Genomic DNA, 17,788 nt, shown 5'->3' with positions numbered 1-17,788 from the left:
CTTTTCACTGGTGGGTAACAACGGGTGTTGGTGCTGGCTCTCGGGAACAGTGGTAGGTTCCAAAGTGACCTACCTTTGGAACAAACAGGAAAGCACACAGAAGAGCAGCTCGCCTCCCCATGAGCATAACGAGGCAGGATGGCTGCCTTTGCCACCCTCTTATGCCGCGAACCCTTTGAGCACCGCAGGTGTTGCTCTCTTGTGTTTCCTCACAGGGCAGGGCCTCTGAAGGGAGGTCACAGCAATGCTGGGGCTGGACAAACATCAGCAATCTCTCACCCTTGCTAACAGCCTCCTCACCTCTGCTGTGTGCAGGTCACAGGGTCGGGCCAGTGCATGCAGCCACCACGGTAAGCACAAGCCTGGTTTTCATGCTGTGCCCTTTTCCCCTAGGACTCAATCAGGGAGAGTTGGCGCAAGGCAAAGCTGGGACTTGCTCTTAGTGGCCAGGCCCTGGTGATGACAAAACACCCGCTCAGGTATGGATACATCCCCCTTATACAGATTTGGGCGTTTTCTGTCTGCCCTTTGGAGGCAGCAGTGGACACAGCCACAGGGAAGAATGGCTCCCTGCACGCAGGCTGAGCACGAAGCACAGCAAAGGCAATGCAACCAGCAGAGCTGCTTTTGGTTTTCTTAAGACAATTTATTATTTCAATTTTATATAAAAACCGTACAATCAGCACTAGACAACTGCTGGCTTTCCAGCCCACATTAGACCCTTTTCCCATGATAAAAAATACAAACAAGCTAAAACAGAACTCAGAATTTCAGTGAAGCCAGTTTGATTTCCAAAAGAGCCTTTCATTGCACAATAATTACACCTGGCATGACACAGCAGGAAATCATCATAATCTGGGATACAGAAAAATAGAAATCTGCCTGTATGTACTGTATCAAATATAAATCCCCCATGTATAGCGCGTGATGGCGCATCTTTGGTCTGCATTTATGCATCACCTCACCCCGCTCCAGCAGAGGCACGGTGCCAGGGCTGCCCCGCTTCTCCAGCACCAGCTCTGTGAGCTGAACACAGTGGCAGGTTGGTGGTTGTGTCTGGGTAGGGAGCACGAGGTACTTTGGAGAGCATCAGAGAAATCCTATTTCCCCTGTAGCAAAGGGGGGGGAGGCAGTGGGAGCCTGTCCCTGCTGGGGAAGAGGAGCTGACCCTTGTCCATGCAGCCAGGATGGGTAAGGGGCTGGATGGCTCCATGCCCTGCCTGGAGCTGAAGGGGGCAAGAAATAAGGAAGATCCCCAAAAAAAAGCCCTCCCTAGCCCTGGTGACCCTGAGACTCCCCTGCACCGACTGAGGGGGACGTGGGCATCAGGCTGAGGAGTGTTGGAGGCAAAGACCAACATCAGTCCGGTGGGGTGAAATGAGGCAAGCTGCCTAGGCTGGGCGGTTGCCAGCCGGGCCGGGGGTCCTAGTCATCCTCCTCCCCACCGCCGTACAGGTCCGCCAGCTTCTTGAAGCGGTTGCCCCACTCGTTGAGGTAGTCGTAGTCCTGGTCGCGGTCAGAGGAGGAGGAGTTGAGGGAGCTGAGCGAGGTGGCCTCGGAGCCGCTGCCCTCGTAGTCGAACACCAGCAGGGAGTCGTAGGGGGGGGCCGTGGGGTCCGTGTCGGCTGCCTTCAGGTTCTGGGTGAGGAGAGAAGAGGGGTCAGTGCCCACGTCCCCTGGGTTGGGGGTACCCTAATGGTGCTGGCATGGATCAGTGGCTTCACCCCCACCAAGTCGTGTCCGCGTGGGGCTGGTGCTCACCTCATCGATGAAGTTCCCAATCTCATCGGGGTTTGCAGGACGAGGCCGGTACTGAGGGGCAGCCATCAGCGGGGGGGCCACATCATTGCGGATCACCTCAGGGCGGGCATCCAGGCCCCGATGCAGCTGACTCAGGTCGTAGTCCTGTGTGGGGATGGAGCAGGGAGAAAATGAGGAGACAACGCTCAAGGGATGCCATAGGCACCATTATGGGAAGGACCAAAGGTGCCACAGGGAGCCAGCAGGGCCAGCCCAGCAGTCATCCCACCTGGTCCTCCTCTCCACCACCCTCCTCGTCATAGTGGTAGACATTGTCCCGCATGTCATCCTCAGGTGGGAGCAGTGGCTCCTTCACCACCTTCCTTCTCCTAGCGAAGAGCAGCAGAAGCAGCAGCAGAACTGCGAGCAGAGGGCACCACATCAGTGTGGCAGGGTAAGCGTGACCTGTTCCCATCCCCATCCTGTCCCCATCCCATGGTACTCACTGAGCAGTGCCAGGATTCCGCCTAGGATGCCCAGGATGGCAGGGACGCCCAGCCCGCTGGCGATGAATGCTCGCCGCTCGCAGTTCTTGGCTGGCCCTTCACAGTCACAGACCTGAGCTTTGACCTGTGTCACCTGCGACTTGCCTTGGCCGTCAGTCAGCTTCAGATAGATGCTGTACTCCCCTGGCTCCAGCTCCTTCATCAGCTTCAGCACCAGCTGGTCTGGCAGCAGAGAGAGCAGATGGGCTCAGAGGTGCGCTCTAGCCCCTGGGACTGGGGACACTCTTGGCAGTGGTGCAGTCCCCCAACACAAAGGACAACACCAGCTGTGCTTGGGGGGGAAGCACAGAAAGCCAAGGGGGCCTGGCATGGGCCCTTGCTCATCATCTCCCTACCACCCTACACCGAGAACGGATGGCTAGGCCAGACCAGGCAGCACCTACCTTGTCCTTTTAGTGTGACGGTCCAGTTGATGCTAGAGCCGTGCTCCAGCACTGCCTCAAACGGGTAGGTGTTGGGTGGCAGGTCCTTGTCGATGATGGTCAGCGTCTGATCCTCAGGCTGCCGGGTGCAGACATCAAAGAGCCGGGGCTCCGGCATGGGACCATTGTCATTCACATCCTGGAGAAGGAGGAGGAGCGTCCCCGTGCCAGTGGCATCCGGTGACCCTGCAGTGGTAACCTGGGGGTTAGTGTGGCACCTGGGGAGGTGGTCCTAGCCCAGTCCCTGCCCCAGAATCTATGGTAGGACACAGGCGGGTGGCAGCAGCCCCTTCCCAAAGGACAAGGCAGGGTGCTCCTCACCACTGTCCACAGCCAGGACGATGGCCTTGTAGGTGCTGTTAATGGCGTGCACCGACTCCCGGTCCAGTGGCTGGGCTGCAGTGACGATGCCATTCTCAGGGTCGATGGCAAGCCACCCTGCGGGGTCACTGCCCATGCGGTACCTAGGGCAAGAAGGGGACAGTGGGGAGGATGCTGTGAAGGGGAGGAAGGGGTGCATGGCACAGTGGGTACAGCGCAGCCCCTCAGGTACTGCAGCACGGCTCCTGCCACCAACCTTCCTATACTCACGTGATTTTCTGCCTCTGATCCTTGTCAGGGTCCTGGGCCGTGTAGGAGGTGACCTGGTGCCCCACCGGCAGGTCCTCCATCACCTCCACCCTCTTGACTGGGGGCACAAAGACAGGGGCTTCATTCACATCCCCAACCGTCACCAGGACTGTGGCAGAGGAGAGCGGCAGGGACACGGTGAAGGGGATGGCATTTTCCACTGTCACCACGAGGTTGTACTGGTTCCTGGTCTCGTAATCCAGGCCCTGGTGGGGAGCAGCAGGAGAGAGGAGCTGGGCAGCGCTGGCAAAGAGGCAGCTGGCACGGAGGTGGCTGCACAACAGCACAACCCACCTTGGCTGTTTTCAGGATGCCATCGTTGGTGTTGGGGTCGGTGGTGATGCTGAATTCACCATCCTGGTTCCCAGTCTTGATCTTGTAGACAGCTTGCCAGGCCGGGGTGCCTGGCATGTCCCGGTCCGTCACATGCAGCCGTGCCACCACCACCCCCACCTCATTCTCATTCACCGTTCCCTGGTACTGCAAAAGAGGCAATGGGGAGGGTCAGCCCCATGGTCCCAGACACCCTGGGGGGGAAGGACTTGTATCAAGATGGCCCAGGGAGGGCAGTGGCTCATGGGAGCCAGCTCAGGTACCATGGTGGGGTCAAAGACAGGAGCATTGTCATTGGCATCTGTGACTTCCACAATGGCGGTGGCAGTGTTGGTCAAGCCATTGCCCTCCTGGTCTGCAGCCTGGATGATCAGCGTGTAGTTGGGGGTGGTCTGCAAGCCAAAAGCACCATGGTTAGGGCATGGATGGGGTCTGGCAAACCCCCTCTTCCAGGGGTGTTGGCTACTGCTCTTCCACCCTTCTCCAGCCACCATGTTCACCGCCAGCACAGACACCTGTTGATGTCCTCACTGCCCACCCGAAGGGCTGGCAGTCCACCACTCCTGGGGCTCAGCAGAGACAGGGACCCCTGTAATACCCCTACTGCAGATCCCAATGAGCTTTTGGGGCTGCAGACACCCCTAGAACAGGGGACAGTGCCCAAGCGATGCCAAGTCCCCAAAAGAGCCAGACCCTGGATTTCCAGCACCCTCAACTCCTCGCAGCAAGTCCTATCACTGAGCTGCTGCACTGTCCCCTGGGATGCAGCAAGGGTTCGTACCTCCCGGTCCAGCCCCGTGCCGATGACACTGATGATGCCCCTCTCCGGGTCGATGGTGAACATCTGCTGCGCACTCTTGGGCTCCTCGCTGAGGATGGAGTAGCCAATGATGCCGTTGTTCACATTGATCGCGTCATCTGCATCCGTAGCATTCACGGTCATCACAGATGTGCCTGGACACAGGGACAAGCAGGACAGAGATTATTGATGGCACAAAACCCACTGGACATCATTACATGGTCCCAGCCATGGGGGCACCACCTTGCCAGCCCCCACGTACCCGGCTTTGCGTTCTCCTCGATGTAGCCAATAAAGACTTGCTTGGTGAAGACGGGCCGGTTGTCGTTCTGGTCCGTCACGGTGATGATGATCTCCATGGGGTCCTCCACAGGCTGCCCGTTGGCTGACACGGCGTGGGAGAAGAGCTGCGAGGGCACCGTCAGCTGCGCGCGGCCCCGGGACCGTCCCGTCCCCCCCATCCTGGCCCCCCACTCACGACGTATTTGTCGATCTCCTCCCGGTCCAGCGGCTTCGTCACTTCCAGCCACCCCGTCTCCCGCTCGATGGTGAAGACCCCCACAGGGGGGGTGTCCGCCCCCTGCCCCGTGATGCTGTAGAAAACCTTGGTCTCCCTGTCCTTGTTGGATTTGATCTGGTGACGAGGCAGAGCGCGTTTAGAGGGGTCCCGGCACCACGGGTCCCCCCTCCCAACCCTGTGCCCCGTCCCTATGGGGCCACGTACCTGCACCAGCTTCTTGGGGAAGGGCCCCCGCTCGTTCTCGGGGCAGTTGATGGGAGGGATGACCCAGTCCCTCTTCTGCCGATGGAGCCCATGGCTGGGCTTGGGGAAGGTCAGCACATCAGCTGCAGCATCCTGTGGGGAGAGTGTCTAAGCTCAGTGCCAGCACCTTGCCAAGCCTCTGCATGCTCTGCTCTGGGGAGAGGGCCTGTGCTGACCCCAAGAGAGGGGCTGCACTTTACCTCTTGCTGCTCCTGGTCATGGTGGCGATGGTGATGGTGCCACCGCCTGCGCAGGGTCACTCTGGCCGAGTGCTTCTTGCCCGTAGCATCCCATGTGTGGACAGAGAAACTGATCTCCTGCCGCCGGAGCTGCAGGGGCCGGGTCGCAGAGACGACACCATCCCTGCTCACCTTGAAGCGCGTGTCATCTGAGAGGTACGGGGCACGCCGCTGCTCGCCGCAGTCCCCAAAGCTCACTGCGGACAGGGAGAGCGGGTGGGCATGGGGCTCCTCGTGCTGCCCCGGGGAGCTGCTGAGGGCAGGCGGCAGAGCCAGAGGGCACACAATAGTGTGAGACAGGCACACATTACACAGCACAGAGACACGGGGGGACCATGGGGTAGCAGGCATGGCAGGGATGTACTGTGCTACATGTTCTGCCAGCATCCCGTCCTGGGCGTGTTGTGTGGCACAGTACATGGGGTACCCCTGCTATGGGTACAGCATGACTGGCTGTACCATTGGATCCCTGCCAGCCCATGACAACAGGCAGATGACATGCAGGACAGCATGTCCCTATCTATAGCACCGTGCACTGCACATCCCCACACTTGCCACATCTATGCCATGTGGCACAACCCCATGCATGGTTGCATCTCTGCGGTGCAGCATGTCCCCAGTGTGGCATGTCAGCTCTGCTGTGCCCTGAGCTGCTGCTACAGCTGCTTTCAAACCTGCTCACTCGCAGTGACACCCAGTGCCCTGAAACCCAGCACCCCGGCACCCAGTACCCAGTGCCATGGCACCCAGCATTCCAGCAGCAGGGCTCTAGGGGCTGCCAGCGCTGATCCACGGGATTCTGCATATAGGTGAGTTATGGTGCCTCAGTGTGTGGGGACACATAAGGGTCCCTGGGCCCCGCATGGCCAGGGACCATGACCACATGTCTGCAGCAGAGACAGCCCAGACTGCAACCAACTGCACGAGGGGGACATTAATCTGTGTGGCAGGAAGGTGCCAGCCCCAGTGCAGCAGCGGAGGCACCCAGACTGCCCAGACACCCTTTGATGCCTCCAGCAACCCCGATGGGGGTCCCCAGGGACAGCAGCACCCACCACAGGCCAAGGTGGACACTGTGCTGACATCACCAGCTTGGCACCCTGCTCGGGCGCAGTACAGACCAGGACCAGGACATGGGGTCTGCAGGCAGTCCATGGGGAGGTTCTGACCACGCCTGGGCCATCAGCAGTATCACATGAGCTGGGGCCTTGCTGCTAGAGCTCCTGAACAAACACCCTTTGTCTGGGAGAGGGTTTGTTTGAGCCAGCAGCATGGACCAGAGCCCCCGCTGGTGCGGCCACGATGGGCCCCGGTGTGACCCACACCACGCAGAGCAGGAGGTGGGGTGGGACACGGCACAGCGCGCCCAAACACAGCACGAGGCCAGCCCGAGGGCTTGCATCAGCCCACATGGGGCCGGGGAATCAGAGATGGGATGGAGGCGGGTGGGGAGTGATCACCGAGCCCTGGGCTGGGGGCTGAGCCAACGCGGTGCCCCCAGCCCAGCCCGGGAGGACTGGGTGCTGCCAGCCCAGCCTGGCCCCATGGCAGGACCCCCGGCAAAGGCTGTGGGACCGGTGCTGCCGGCTGGGCAGGAACGTGCCGAGGCAGGCCAGGCTGTTGGCAGCACGGGGGGAGGAACCTCAGCACCCATGGGTGCAGGCACAGGGCTTGGCGCCTGTGAGCTGCGCTGTGCTGTGTGGGAGCAGCGAATGGGCTGTGCTCAGCCCTGAGCCCCACACTGGGTGCAATGAGCGCTCAGTGCTCAGCCCCACACCAGGTGGGTGCAGTGAGTTCTGTGTGCTCAGCACCCGCTCCCCCTCTTCCCACTTCCCACCCGGACACGTACAACCTGTTTTTCCAGCTCCTGGGTTGAAGGAAACCTGTCCTCAGCCCTCCCCTCCCCGGGGCCCCCTCTCCTCCTTGGGAATGGCAGGGAGAGTGGTGAGGAGAGCTGGGGGGGAGCTTCAGGTGGATCCCCCCTTCTAAGCCCCCCAGGTGGGACAGCCAAGCACCGTGCTGCCCAGGACAGGAGGATGAGATCCCACCGGGGATGGGGAGCAGCACAGTCCCCACCCCACCCCACGTCCCACAGCGTGTCACCAGGGCTGGGCACAGCCTGACTCACCCTTTGCACAAGCACTGACTGGGAGGGATCCGGTGGCGAGGGGGGGGGGGGGGCTCACGTCACCCGGCAGGGAGCTGGGGTGAAGGTGCTGGCGCCCACTGACGTCACCCCAGTTTCACCCTGACTTCAGACTCGTGAGGGTCTCCCACCTGGGGCTGGCGTGGGAACGTCCCAGCCCCACCATGTGGCTGCCCCAGAGACCCCCTTCCCCACCCATCAAATACAGCCACAGGGTCCCCATCGGCCCCCGCGCAGATGTTTGCTTCCCCAGCCCAAGCCTGTCCAGACCTGTTGGAGTGAAAACACCGAAACACCACGCTCAACTCATCGAGCTAATTACAGGCCGCCTCATCAGCTGCCCTCGTGGCAGCCAGACCCTGCAGTGCTGCATGGCGTGGGGGGGAGCATTGCTAAGCTCCCACCGTGCTCAGTTACCCCCATGGCCAGGCATTACCCGGCTGGACCATGGCCCATCCAGGCAGACATCCCCTTCACTCCTCCCACCCTCTGTGTCTCCAGCCGGGACCTGAAACTGGAAGTTCTGAGATGGGGAATTTCCAGCAGGTCCTGGCTTCTAGCGACTAGCCCTGACGCCAAGGCCGTGGGGCTGCCCGTCACCCTGGTACCGGGCACAGGCTGCTTTAGCTTCGTTAATGATCAGTCACAAAGCTAACAAAAGGCAATTCCTGCGGTGTGGGGCAGGGTTCAGCTCCTGGCTGCAGACTGCAACCAAGCAAAGACCTTCTGGAACCAGGGGTGCGTTTGGAAGCCCCAAAAGCCATTCATAAGCACAGATAGTGATGGCCCGAACACTGCTCTGGGTGCCTGCAACCCCCATCCACTGCGCAGCCCCCCGGCACTCAGGGATCGGGGGTGGGGATGTGCAGGGTACACAAGGTGGGTCCCCAACGCCCGCTTCCCGGGGCACGCATTTCCCTGGTGCCTCCCTGCACGCCGAGCGCCAGCGACACCGGGCTTAGTGCGTTCACCCCATGAGCCCCGGGACCCCGCGGCCGAGGCAGGACGGGCGCCGTCGAGGCCCCACGCCCCGGCTGGCGGCACCAACAGGGCTGCACCGCCTGGGTCAGCGCCAGCGCACCCCGGGGAGAGGCCCCCCCGGACCCCGCCATGGCGGCGGCGGTGGCAGCACCGGTACCGGGGGCCCTCGCGCGGGCAAACACAGCCACGGCTCCGTCCCGGTGCGGTGTGTGTGCAGCCAGCCCCACTGCCAGCACCTTACGACGGACCCAGCGCGCCCCAAGGCTCCAGCCCCGTCCCCACGGCCACCCAGCCCGTCCCCTCCGCTCCCGCCTTACCTCGCCCCAGCGCCCGTCCCGCCGCCACGCTGTCCCGCGGCACGGCGAGGGCAAAGGTGCCCGCGGTGAAGCCGGGCTCGCAGGACGGTGCCCGCTCGCACAGCCGGTGGCCAACCTGCCCGGAGAGAGCCGTCAGGTCCGGAGGGGGTCCCGCCGCCCCGGGCAGGGTCCCACGGTCCCGTTCCTCACCTGGAGCAGGAGCAGGAGCAGACAGATCGGGGCCGCGCAGCCCCCCCGCCGCCCCATAGCTGGGTGCCGCTGCGGTGCCGGAGCGACGGATGCGTCCACCGCGGAGCCGCACGCAGGTGAATCCGGTCCTGCCGCGCAGTGCCCGCCTTCGCCCCCACACAACGACGGGAACCGCCCCGACCCGTCCCGTCCCGTCCCGAGGGAGGCGGTGCCGTCCGCCCCCGGCACCCCAGAGCCTCCGCCCCAGCTGCGCGCTCGACGGGAGCTCCGCGGGTGCCAGCGCAGGGCCGTGGGAGCCCGCGGCTGGTCGGGGGGGGGGGGGGCGGGATGCCCCTGGGACCCCTACCAGCCCCTTCCCTGTACACCAGCGAAGGCCTTGGCCCCACCGATCAGTGGGGCTATTCCCCGTAGCCCTGTGGCCAGCAAAGTCAGGGTACCGCCAGGGCAGCGAGGCCAGGAGAGTGACAAGGAGCTGCTGGGGGGTGCAGAGTTGACCACGGAGGTGCTGCGAGGGCTGGAGCAGCTCTGCTCTGGAGCCAGGCTGGGAGAGCTGGGCTGGGTCAGCCTGGAGAAGAGAAGGCTCCTGAAGGGGAGACCTTAGAGCAGCTCCAGTGCCTAAAGGGGCTGCAGGAAACCTGGAGAGGGGCTTGGGACAAGGGCCTGTAGGGACAGGCCAAGGGGAATGGCTTGAACCTGCCCGAGGGGAGACTGAGATGAGCTCTTAGGCAGAAGCTCTTCCCTGTGAGGGTGCTGAGGCGCTGGCACAGGGTGCCCAGAGAAGCTGTGGCTGCCCCATCCCTGGCAGTGCTCAAGGCCAGGTTGGACACAGGGGCTTGGAGCAAGCTGCTCCAGTGGAAGGGGTCCCTGCCTGTGGCAGGGGTTGGAACTGGATAAGCTTTAAGGTCCCTGCAAACACAAACCAGGCTGTGACTGTAATTTGGCACTGTGGATGCTCAGTGCCACCAGTGCTGCTGCCACAGGCATGGGGTGCCCTGGCCTGCACTCACCTGCACAAACACTGCACCCTGTGGGGAAAAGGTGTTGGGGGAGCCCTCGCTGTGGGAGGCACCATGGGCAGAGCCCCTCCACCATGGGTGACACTGCAGCCATGCCTGAGGGCCCCGTGCTGGGGCTGGGAGCAGCCAGACACTGCTGTGCATAGAGGGACGGGGCTGGGGGGCTGCAGTGGGGTATGTCAGCAGCAACCCCAGGGCACAAAGGCAGGCAGAGGCTGTAGCATCTAAAAAAAACCACCACATCCTTTATTAAAACTTACACCAGTATCCGCTCACCTCGTCCGTATCGTCACACTACTTTTATTTCATACATATACAAAAAATAACCAATACAGGACAGGAAGGTGAAGGGGCCGCCACTGAGGCAGGGGCACAGCGGGAGGGGGCAGCCCCAAGGCACAAGGGCAGCGGTAAGGCATGGGGTGGGGGGGGCAGTGGGGAAGGGGGGTCCTAGTCATCCTCCTCCCCACCGCCATACAGGTCCGCCAGCTTCTTGAAGCGGTTGCCCCACTCGTTGAGGTAGTCGTAGTCCTGGTCGCGGTCGGAGGAGGAGGAGTTGAGGGAGCTGAGCGAGGTGGCCTCGGAGCCGCTGCCCTCGTAGTCGAACACCAGCAGGGAGTCGTAGGGGGGGGCCGTGGGGTCCGTGTCGGCTGCCTTCAGGTTCTGGGTGAGGAGGGAAGAGGGGTCAGTGCCCATGTCCCCTGGGTTGGGGGTGCCCGATGTGCCAAACCACTTCACCCCCCTCCCACCACATCCCAGGGCTGCGTCTCACCTCGTCAATGAAGGCGCCGATGTCGTCGGGGTTGGCGGGACGGGGCCGGTACTGGGGGGCTGGCAGGAGAGTGGGGGCCACGTCGTTGCGGAGCAGCACCTCGGGGCGGGCGTCCAGGCCCCGGTGCAGCTGCCGCAGGTCATAGTCCTGTGTGGGGACACACACGTGATGGAAAGGGACAGGATCAGGCTGCCTGCACTGACACGGGTCCCCCCTGTCTGCCCCCAGCACACACACCTGATCCTCCTCCCCGCCGCCCTCCTCCCCGTAGTAGAAGATGTTGTCCCGTGTGTCGTCCTCAGGCAGCAGCAGCGGCTCCTTCACCACCTTCCTCCTCCTCACGAAGAGCAGCAGCAGCAGCAGGATGACTGGGAGGGAGCAGCAGAGTCAGTGGGGACATCTCCCACCCCACCCTATTGTAGGTGCAGCCCCACGGCACCCCCAAACTCACGCAGCAAGGCCAGGAGAGCGCCCAGTGCAGCGAGGACAACGGGCAGGCTGGTGGCAGCCTGTGTTCTCTGGGGGCAGCTCTGCGTCGGCCCCTCGCAGTCACAGACGCGTGCGGTGACCACGGTGAGCTGGGCTTTGCCAGGCTGGTCGAGGAGCCGCAGGTACACACTGTAGACATCCGGCTGCAGCGGTGCCACCAGCTGCAGGGTGACCGTGTCACCTGCGTGGAGATGGGTGTCTCGTGGGGGGACGCACTGGTCACAGCACTGCCCACCCCTCACTGAGCACCCCCCTGGCATTACCTTCATCACCGACCGCCACGTCCCATATATCCCCAGAGCCGTGGATGAGCTCGGCGCGGAAGGGGCCGGTGTTGGGGGGCAGGTCCCTGTCGGTGACGGTGAGCACCTGTGGTTGGGGGCTGCGGTTGCAGACGGTGATGTCCCGGGGCTCAGCCTCGGGGCCGTTGTCGTTCACATCAAGCAGGGTGAGGAGCAAGGTGCCCGTGCCTGTGGCAGGTGGGGAGCCTGCAGCGAGGAGCAACACTGGAGGGGGGGATCCCCAATACCAGCACCCTCACGAGGATGGGGATGCCCTGAGCAACGGTGGGGACAGGCAGCCCCCAGCACAGCTCCATGCCGGAGCCAGGATTCCTGGTGATGGCAGCATGTGTCCCTCACGAGGAGGAGGGAGAACAAGGGCCCCTTTCACAGCCTCACCATCGTCCATGGCCAGCAGCACAGTGGTGTAGGTGCTGTTCTTGACAAAGGGGGACTCGCGGTCTAGGTGGCCCTGTGCTGTCACGAGGCCGGTCTCGGGGTGCACGGCCAGCCAGCCCGCAGGGTCGTGCCCCACCAGGTACCTGAGGGGCAGAGGGGAGCTGGTGCCACTGCGGGAGACAGCGGGGACCCCTCTAGACCCTGACCCCAACCCCAGCCCCACTCACTTGATCCTCTGCCCCTGCGCCTTGTCGGGGTCCTGGGCTGTGCAGGAGGCTAGAGCCTGCCCCGGCGGCACATCCTCTGGCACCCGCGCGAGCTGCACCGGCGGCTCGAACACGGGAGCCTCATTGACATCCTCCACATTGACCATCACCGTGGCGGTGGCCACCGGCAGCTTCACGGCGAAGGGGGCCTCGTTGGTCACGGCCACGTGGAGAACAAACTGCTTCTTGGCCTCGTAATCCAGAGCCTGTGAGAGAAGAGAGGCTGGGCAGTTCCCTGCAGTGGGCAGCAATGGGGGACACGGGGACACAAGCACGCACCTTGGCAGTGCGCAGGATGCCCTCGTTGCTGGCAGGGTCGGTGGTGATGGCGAAGGCACCTCCCTCGTTGCCACGCAGGATGGAGTATACAGCTCGCCACGCCGCCGTGCCCGGCTCATCCAGATCAGTGGCCACCAGCCGGGCCACCTCCCGCTCAGCCTCGTTCTCCGGCACAGCTGCCTCGTACTGCAGGTAAGGGGCAGCATCAGTGCCACAGAGCGGTGGGCACCGGAACAGTGCTCCCATGGGGGGGGTATGGACCCGATGTTACCGTTTTGGGGTCGAACTCGGGGGCATTGTCATTGACATCCATGATCTCGATCACCGCCAGTGCTGTCGTGGTCAGCCCCTCACCATCCAGGTCGGCCGCCTGCACGGTCAGGGTGTACTCCCGCACGCGCTGCAGCAGGACAGATAGATGACACTGTGAGCCCTGCCCGGGGCCGGGGCTGCCTGCCCTGTGGTGCTGCGGAGCTCACCTCCCGGTCCAGGCCGCTGGCAATGACTCTCAGGGCGCCGGTGGCCCGGTTGACAGTGAACATGTGGGGATGGGGCTCCCGTGGCTCCTGGCTGAGGATGGAGTAGGCAATGACACCGTTGTAGGTCTCCACTGCATCGTCCGCATCCATGGCGGTCACCTGCATCACGGACGTGCCTGGGAACAAGGGTGTCCAGTGAGTGGGGTGAGTAATGGGTCTAAACTGAAACAGGGGAAGTTGAGGTTGGATACGAGGCAGAAGCTCTTCCCTGTGAGGGTGCTGAGGCGCTGGCACAGGGTGCCCAGAGAAGCTGTGGCTGCCCCATCCCTGGCAGTGTTCAAGGCCAGGTTGGACAAAGGGGCTTGGGTGACATGGTCTAGTGTGAGGCATCCCTGCCCACGTCAGGGGTTGGAACTGGGTGATCTTAAGGTTCTTCCTACCCACACCTTTCTGTGATTCTATGATGGTGCCAGGGCATTCCCCAGGGGATGTGGCTGGTGGGAGGCAGAGCTTGCCCACGGCACAGGATCCCTACCTGGCAAAGCACCCTCCAGCACTGAGCCCCTGAAGACCTCCTGTGTGAACTGGGGCTTGTTGTCGTTCTGGTCCGTCACAGTGACGATGATCTCCATTGGCTCCTCCACCGGTTTGCCGTTCTCAGACACAGCGTGGGAGAAGAGCTGTGGGCAGTGGGGTGAGCGCGGGGAGCAGCGCGGCCCCACACCCCCAGCATCCCCCGGCAGGGACCTACGTGGTACTTGTCGATGCGCTCCCGGTCCAGCGGCTGCGTCACCTTCATCCAGCCCGACTCCTTCTCGATGGTGAAGATGCCCTCGGGGGGGGCATCCGCCCCCTGCCCTGTGATGCTGTAGAAGATCTTGGTGTCTCTGTCCCGGTTGGATTTGATCTGCGAGGAGATGTGAGGAAGCTCAGTACCCCCCACCCTCGCTGCCGGCCCTGATGTAGCTGTGATGGACCCCTCCCCAGCACCCAGAGCCCTCTATACCTGAACCAGCTTTTTGGGGAAGGGGCCCCTCTCATTCTCAGGAACCTTGATGGGGGGGATCACCCAGTCCCTCTTCTGCCTCCTGGGAGCAGTGCGAGCCCCGAGGAACTGCAGGATGGAGGGAGGAAGATGAGGGTGCATCCAGATGGGGGGGCAGAGTAGGCGGGGGGGGGGGTTGGGACAACGACAGCCAGGCATTACCTGGGGGGAGCGCCTGTTCCACACGGGAACTGCAGCAGGGTCTGGCTGAACCGCAGCACCCCGGGGGGGAGCAGTGAGCTCCCTGCCCACCCCCAGCAGCTGCACGGGGCCCCGGTCCTCCTGCGCCCCAACATCAGGTTCCTTGGTCCCGTACGGCCCCACGCAGGCTCCACAGCTCGCTGGAAGAGAGCAGGGGTCACGGTGGCCGGGGGGGAGCCTGCCCCTCAGCCCCAGCACCCCGTGTCCCCCGGCAGCGGCCGCCGTGCTCCCCCCCCAGCCCCCCGAGGCGGATCAGCCGGATCAGGCAGGGGATGCCGGGAGCGCGGGGCAGGTTTCGGTGGAGGTTTCGGCTTTGTTTTGTAGATGACGGGAAATTCCTGGGCAGGCAGAGCCCTGCCCAGCTCCCCCCTCCGTGTGTCACCCCCTCGGGGCTCCCAGCCCTCCATGGCCACGAACAAGGGGCACAGCTCGCCCCCAACCACCCCCCCCCCATCACCCAGGACCGGGCTGCATCCCCAGTGCTGGATACGGCCCAGCACCTGCACCCAGGCGGGAGGCAGGATTAGGGGATTAGCAGAGCTAAACCAGCTCCGGAGGCTGAGCGGCCGGGAGGGGATGGAGAGCGGGTCTATGGGGGGGGGGGGGGGCGAGCCGTGCCCCACACCGGGGCGGGGAGCGAGCCCCGGGGACACGGTGGAGCCCCTCGCTCCCACACGGAGTCCAGCAGCCGTGCCCGGAGGGCAGCGCTGTGGGCTCCTCCCTAACGCGATGGCCGCGATAGTGGGGCAGGAGGAGCCACAGACACCCCGGGCAGCGGGACTGGGGCATGAGGATGCCCGAGGAGCCCCGGTCCCCGGTTATGCCACGCGTTGGTGGCACAGCGCGGTCGGGACCCGCAGCCTTGTTGCTGCCCCCCTCGGGGCTCTGGACCGCACCGTGCGCTCGGGGTCCGTCCATGCAGAGTCCGCATGGCACCGTGCCTGCTCTACACAGCCGTGGAGCCGGACGGCGGTGCCTGGGCCACGTCCTGCCCACAGAGGGGTTTCACCACGGTGCAGCCGGACCCCAGCCCCGCTCCCGGCAGGAGCTTGGCTGAAGGGAGCGGGATCCGGTGCCCACGCCAGGAGAAGGTCAGGGCCAATCCCTCCCTGGCACGGCGAGAGCACTTACCGCCAGGGAGGGCTTTAAGTGCTCCGCAGCCATTAGGCGAGGAGGGCTTTTAGTGCTCCGCTGGCTCCGATCGCGGTTCCAGAGCAGCCCCGCTCCCCCGGGATGCCGAAGCGGCCGAACAGGCTCAGGCAACAACGCCAAAGGCCGGCGGCTGTGAGCCCCTGCCCAGCCCCTGGCCGGCCGGACCCTGCAGCCCACGGTGCCCGCTCCTGCCCGCGGACGGAGACGGGCGGCCCCGGGGCACCCATCCTCATCGCCAAACCGGCGCCGGGCGCTCACCCTGCGGGGACCCGGCCCTGCCCGGCGGGTGCCTCGCAGCTGGCATCAGCCGCCGCCAGTCCCGGTGGGGCCAGACGCGCTGACGGGGCACCGCCAGCCCCACGGCTCAGCCCCACACCTCGGGGACCCCCGGCGATCCCACACCCTGGGCAGCACCGATACCCTCCCGAGAAGCACCGACCCCATGGCCTGGGGCGCGCAGCCGGCCCCAGCTCCGGCCTCACAAGCCGGGGGCCCTGCAGCACTGACACAGCAGCGAGGTGGGGCCCCGCTGCACCCCCTTCCGCCGCCCAAGTCCCGACCCCGGTCCCAGCCCCGCCGCTCATCCCGGGGTCCAGGTGGAGCCTTGCCCCGACGGCGCCGCTTACCTGGTGCCTGGAGCTGCCCGCGGCGCAGCCCCGGGGGGACGCACGGCGGGGCCGCCGGCAGGAGCGGCGGGAGGAGGAAGAGGAGGATGATGAAGAGCGGGCAGAGCCCGGAGCGCGGCTCCCGCATGACCCCTCCGCTGCCGCCGCCGCCGCCGCCGCTCCGATCTCCGCCCGCTCCGCCCGGCCCCGCCCCGCCCGCTGCAACGCGCCCCTCCAGGTGATGCTGCGGCCGCGCAGGTACCGCCCCGCACGGCCCCGGCCCCCCCTGTGCCCCCCTCCCCGGTGCCGCTGTGCCCCGGAACCTCCGCCCCGGCATCCCGGTACCTTCCGGGTACCGCCGAGCGCTCCCGTTACCTCCCCGGTACCCCGGGCACTGTCTCCCGCTGCCCCCGCAAATCCCCCCGGCCCCAGTGCAGCCCGGGCTGCAGCTCTTGGGACCCCCCCCATCTCCCGGGACCTCTGCACCCTGCGGCGGGGGCTCTCCCACTCTGCGAGGGGATCAGGGTGCGTACCCCACTGCTGCGGGGGTCCCGTCCCCTCCCTCCACCTCGGGGTGCCCCGAGCACTGCCTGGGGTCGGGTCCTAGGGTCTAGAGGCGTCCTCAGCACCCTGCGAGGGGCTCAGAGCCTCGGGTGCCTTTGGGTGCCCCGAGTGAAGCAGGATCCCGGTGGGACCCTGTGTGCGCCCCAGCCATGCTGGGGGGGGGGTCCTGTGCCGCCCATGAGCAGTGCCCAAGGGTCTCCCCGGCTCCATCACCTCCAGCCTGGAGCAGCACCGTCCGTGCTGTGCCCCCGATGGGTCCCTCCTGAGCCCTCCAGCACCCATGGGCTGTCTCCCGGCTTTCCCGGCAGGACTCGGCCAAGAGAAGTTCCGGAGCCAGCACCGCTGCAGCCATGTGGCCCAGCACCTTCACCCTCCTCCTCCTCCTCCTCCTCCTCCTGGTAGAACGGTCCCGGTGTGCCCCCCTCAGCCATGCTGTCCATCCTGCAGGGTGTGCTGACCTTCCCCAAGCCCAGCCATGGGCTCCATCGGCAGAAGAGGGACTGGGTCATCCCTCCCATCAACTGCCCCGAGAACGAGCGGGGGCCCTTCCCCAAGAAGCTGGTGCAGGTACGTGGCCCCATAGGGACAGGGCACAGGGTTGGGAGGGGGGACCCGTGATGCCTGGACCCCTCTAAACGCGCTCTGCCTCGTCACCAGATCAAATCCAACAAGGACAGGGAGACCAAGGTTTTCTACAGCATCACGGGGCAGGGGGCGGACACCCCCCCCGTGGGGGTCTTCACCATCGAGCGGGAGACGGGGTGGCTGGAAGTGACGAAGCCGCTGGACCGGGAGGAGATCGACAAATACGTCGTGAGTGGGGGGCCAGGATGGGGGGGACGGGACGGTCCCGGGGCCGCGCGCAGCTGACGGTGCCCTCGCAGCTCTTCTCCCACGCCGTGTCAGCCAACGGGCAGCCTGTGGAGGACCCCATGGAGATCATCATCACCGTGACGGACCAGAACGACAACCGGCCCGTCTTCACCGAGGAGGTGTCCCATGGGGCCGTGGTGGAGGTGGCTGAGCCAGGTTAGACCAATGCCACTGACCAGGGGCAGTGAGGGGGTGACAGTGAGGGGATGTAGGAGATGTCACGGACAACTACCTGCTCCCAG

The 17,788-nt window shown here is 64.5% G+C and overlaps 3 protein-coding genes across 4 annotated transcripts; 1 reads left to right on the top strand and 2 right to left on the bottom strand.

The window, feature by feature from the left end:
* Window positions 1-625: 625 nt before the first annotated feature.
* Window positions 626-9,204, bottom strand: LOC133221481 (cadherin-1-like). Of its 2 annotated transcripts, XM_061370387.1 has the most exons (16): window positions 9,126-9,204; window positions 8,937-9,051; window positions 5,454-5,689; window positions 5,215-5,346; window positions 4,969-5,124; window positions 4,753-4,897; window positions 4,473-4,645; window positions 3,955-4,083; window positions 3,653-3,838; window positions 3,320-3,564; window positions 3,050-3,192; window positions 2,690-2,914; window positions 2,247-2,468; window positions 2,030-2,160; window positions 1,762-1,905; window positions 626-1,638 (listed from the first exon to the last, which is right to left on the bottom strand). In XM_061370387.1, exons 1-16 carry the CDS (start codon window positions 9,180-9,182, stop codon window positions 1,426-1,428), a joined length of 2,652 nt encoding a protein of 883 aa, XP_061226371.1. In that variant the 5' UTR covers window positions 9,183-9,204; the 3' UTR covers window positions 626-1,425. The 2 variants fall into 2 exon arrangements, with proteins under 2 accessions (XP_061226371.1, XP_061226372.1); XM_061370388.1 differs by lacking the exon at window positions 4,969-5,124.
* Window positions 9,205-10,368: 1,164 nt separating this feature from the next.
* On the bottom strand, window positions 10,369-16,277 carry LOC133221468 (B-cadherin-like). Its single transcript, XM_061370367.1, is given in 15 exon segments — window positions 10,369-10,804; window positions 10,914-11,060; window positions 11,151-11,281; window positions 11,365-11,583; window positions 11,666-11,890; window positions 12,083-12,225; window positions 12,310-12,558; window positions 12,560-12,813; window positions 12,899-13,027; window positions 13,107-13,282; window positions 13,642-13,786; window positions 13,858-14,013; window positions 14,113-14,220; window positions 14,314-14,492; window positions 16,131-16,277. Coding segments are annotated over 15 exon segments (2,601 nt in total). The 5' UTR covers window positions 16,258-16,277; the 3' UTR covers window positions 10,369-10,591.
* Window positions 16,278-16,350: 73 nt separating this feature from the next.
* On the top strand, window positions 16,351-17,719 carry LOC133221493 (cadherin-1-like). The gene is made up of 4 exons (XM_061370403.1): window positions 16,351-16,461; window positions 17,121-17,240; window positions 17,331-17,486; window positions 17,558-17,719. The coding sequence occupies exons 1-4, from the start codon at window positions 16,351-16,353 to the stop codon at window positions 17,705-17,707; spliced, it is 537 nt and encodes a 178-aa protein (XP_061226387.1). The 3' UTR covers window positions 17,708-17,719.
* Window positions 17,720-17,788: the final 69 nt, after the last annotated feature.

The sequence above is a fragment of the Neopsephotus bourkii genome, unplaced genomic scaffold (genome assembly GCF_033783945.1).
Source record: "Neopsephotus bourkii isolate Nb327-2 ecotype Australia unplaced genomic scaffold, CSIRO-AGI_Nbou_v1 NB_1541, whole genome shotgun sequence".
In the NCBI taxonomy this organism is placed as follows: Eukaryota; Metazoa; Chordata; class Aves; order Psittaciformes; family Psittacidae; genus Neopsephotus; species Neopsephotus bourkii.
The sequence above is the reverse complement of the archived record's forward strand: the minus strand, read 5'-3'. Positions and strand labels throughout refer to the sequence as shown.

Excerpts from the sequence above, each read along its gene's own strand:
- LOC133221481 (XM_061370387.1), bottom strand. The coding sequence starts at position 9,182 with ATGGGGCGGCGGGGGGGCTGCGCGGCCCCGATCTGTCTGCTCCTGCTC. Across the intron at positions 5,125-5,214 it reads TCCCCAAGAAGCTGGTGCAG|ATCAAATCCAACAAGGACAG; the intron begins GTACGTGGCCCC and ends CCTCGTCACCAG. Across the intron at positions 4,646-4,752 it reads CGAGGAGAACGCAAAGCCGG|GCACATCTGTGATGACCGTG; the intron begins GTACGTGGGGGC and ends CCCTGTGTCCAG.
- LOC133221493 (XM_061370403.1), top strand. The coding sequence starts at position 16,351 with ATGCTGCGGCCGCGCAGGTACCGCCCCGCACGGCCCCGGCCCCCCCTG. Across the intron at positions 16,462-17,120 it reads GGCATCCCGGTACCTTCCGG|GGTGTGCTGACCTTCCCCAA; the intron begins GTACCGCCGAGC and ends TCCATCCTGCAG. Across the intron at positions 17,241-17,330 it reads TCCCCAAGAAGCTGGTGCAG|ATCAAATCCAACAAGGACAG; the intron begins GTACGTGGCCCC and ends CCTCGTCACCAG.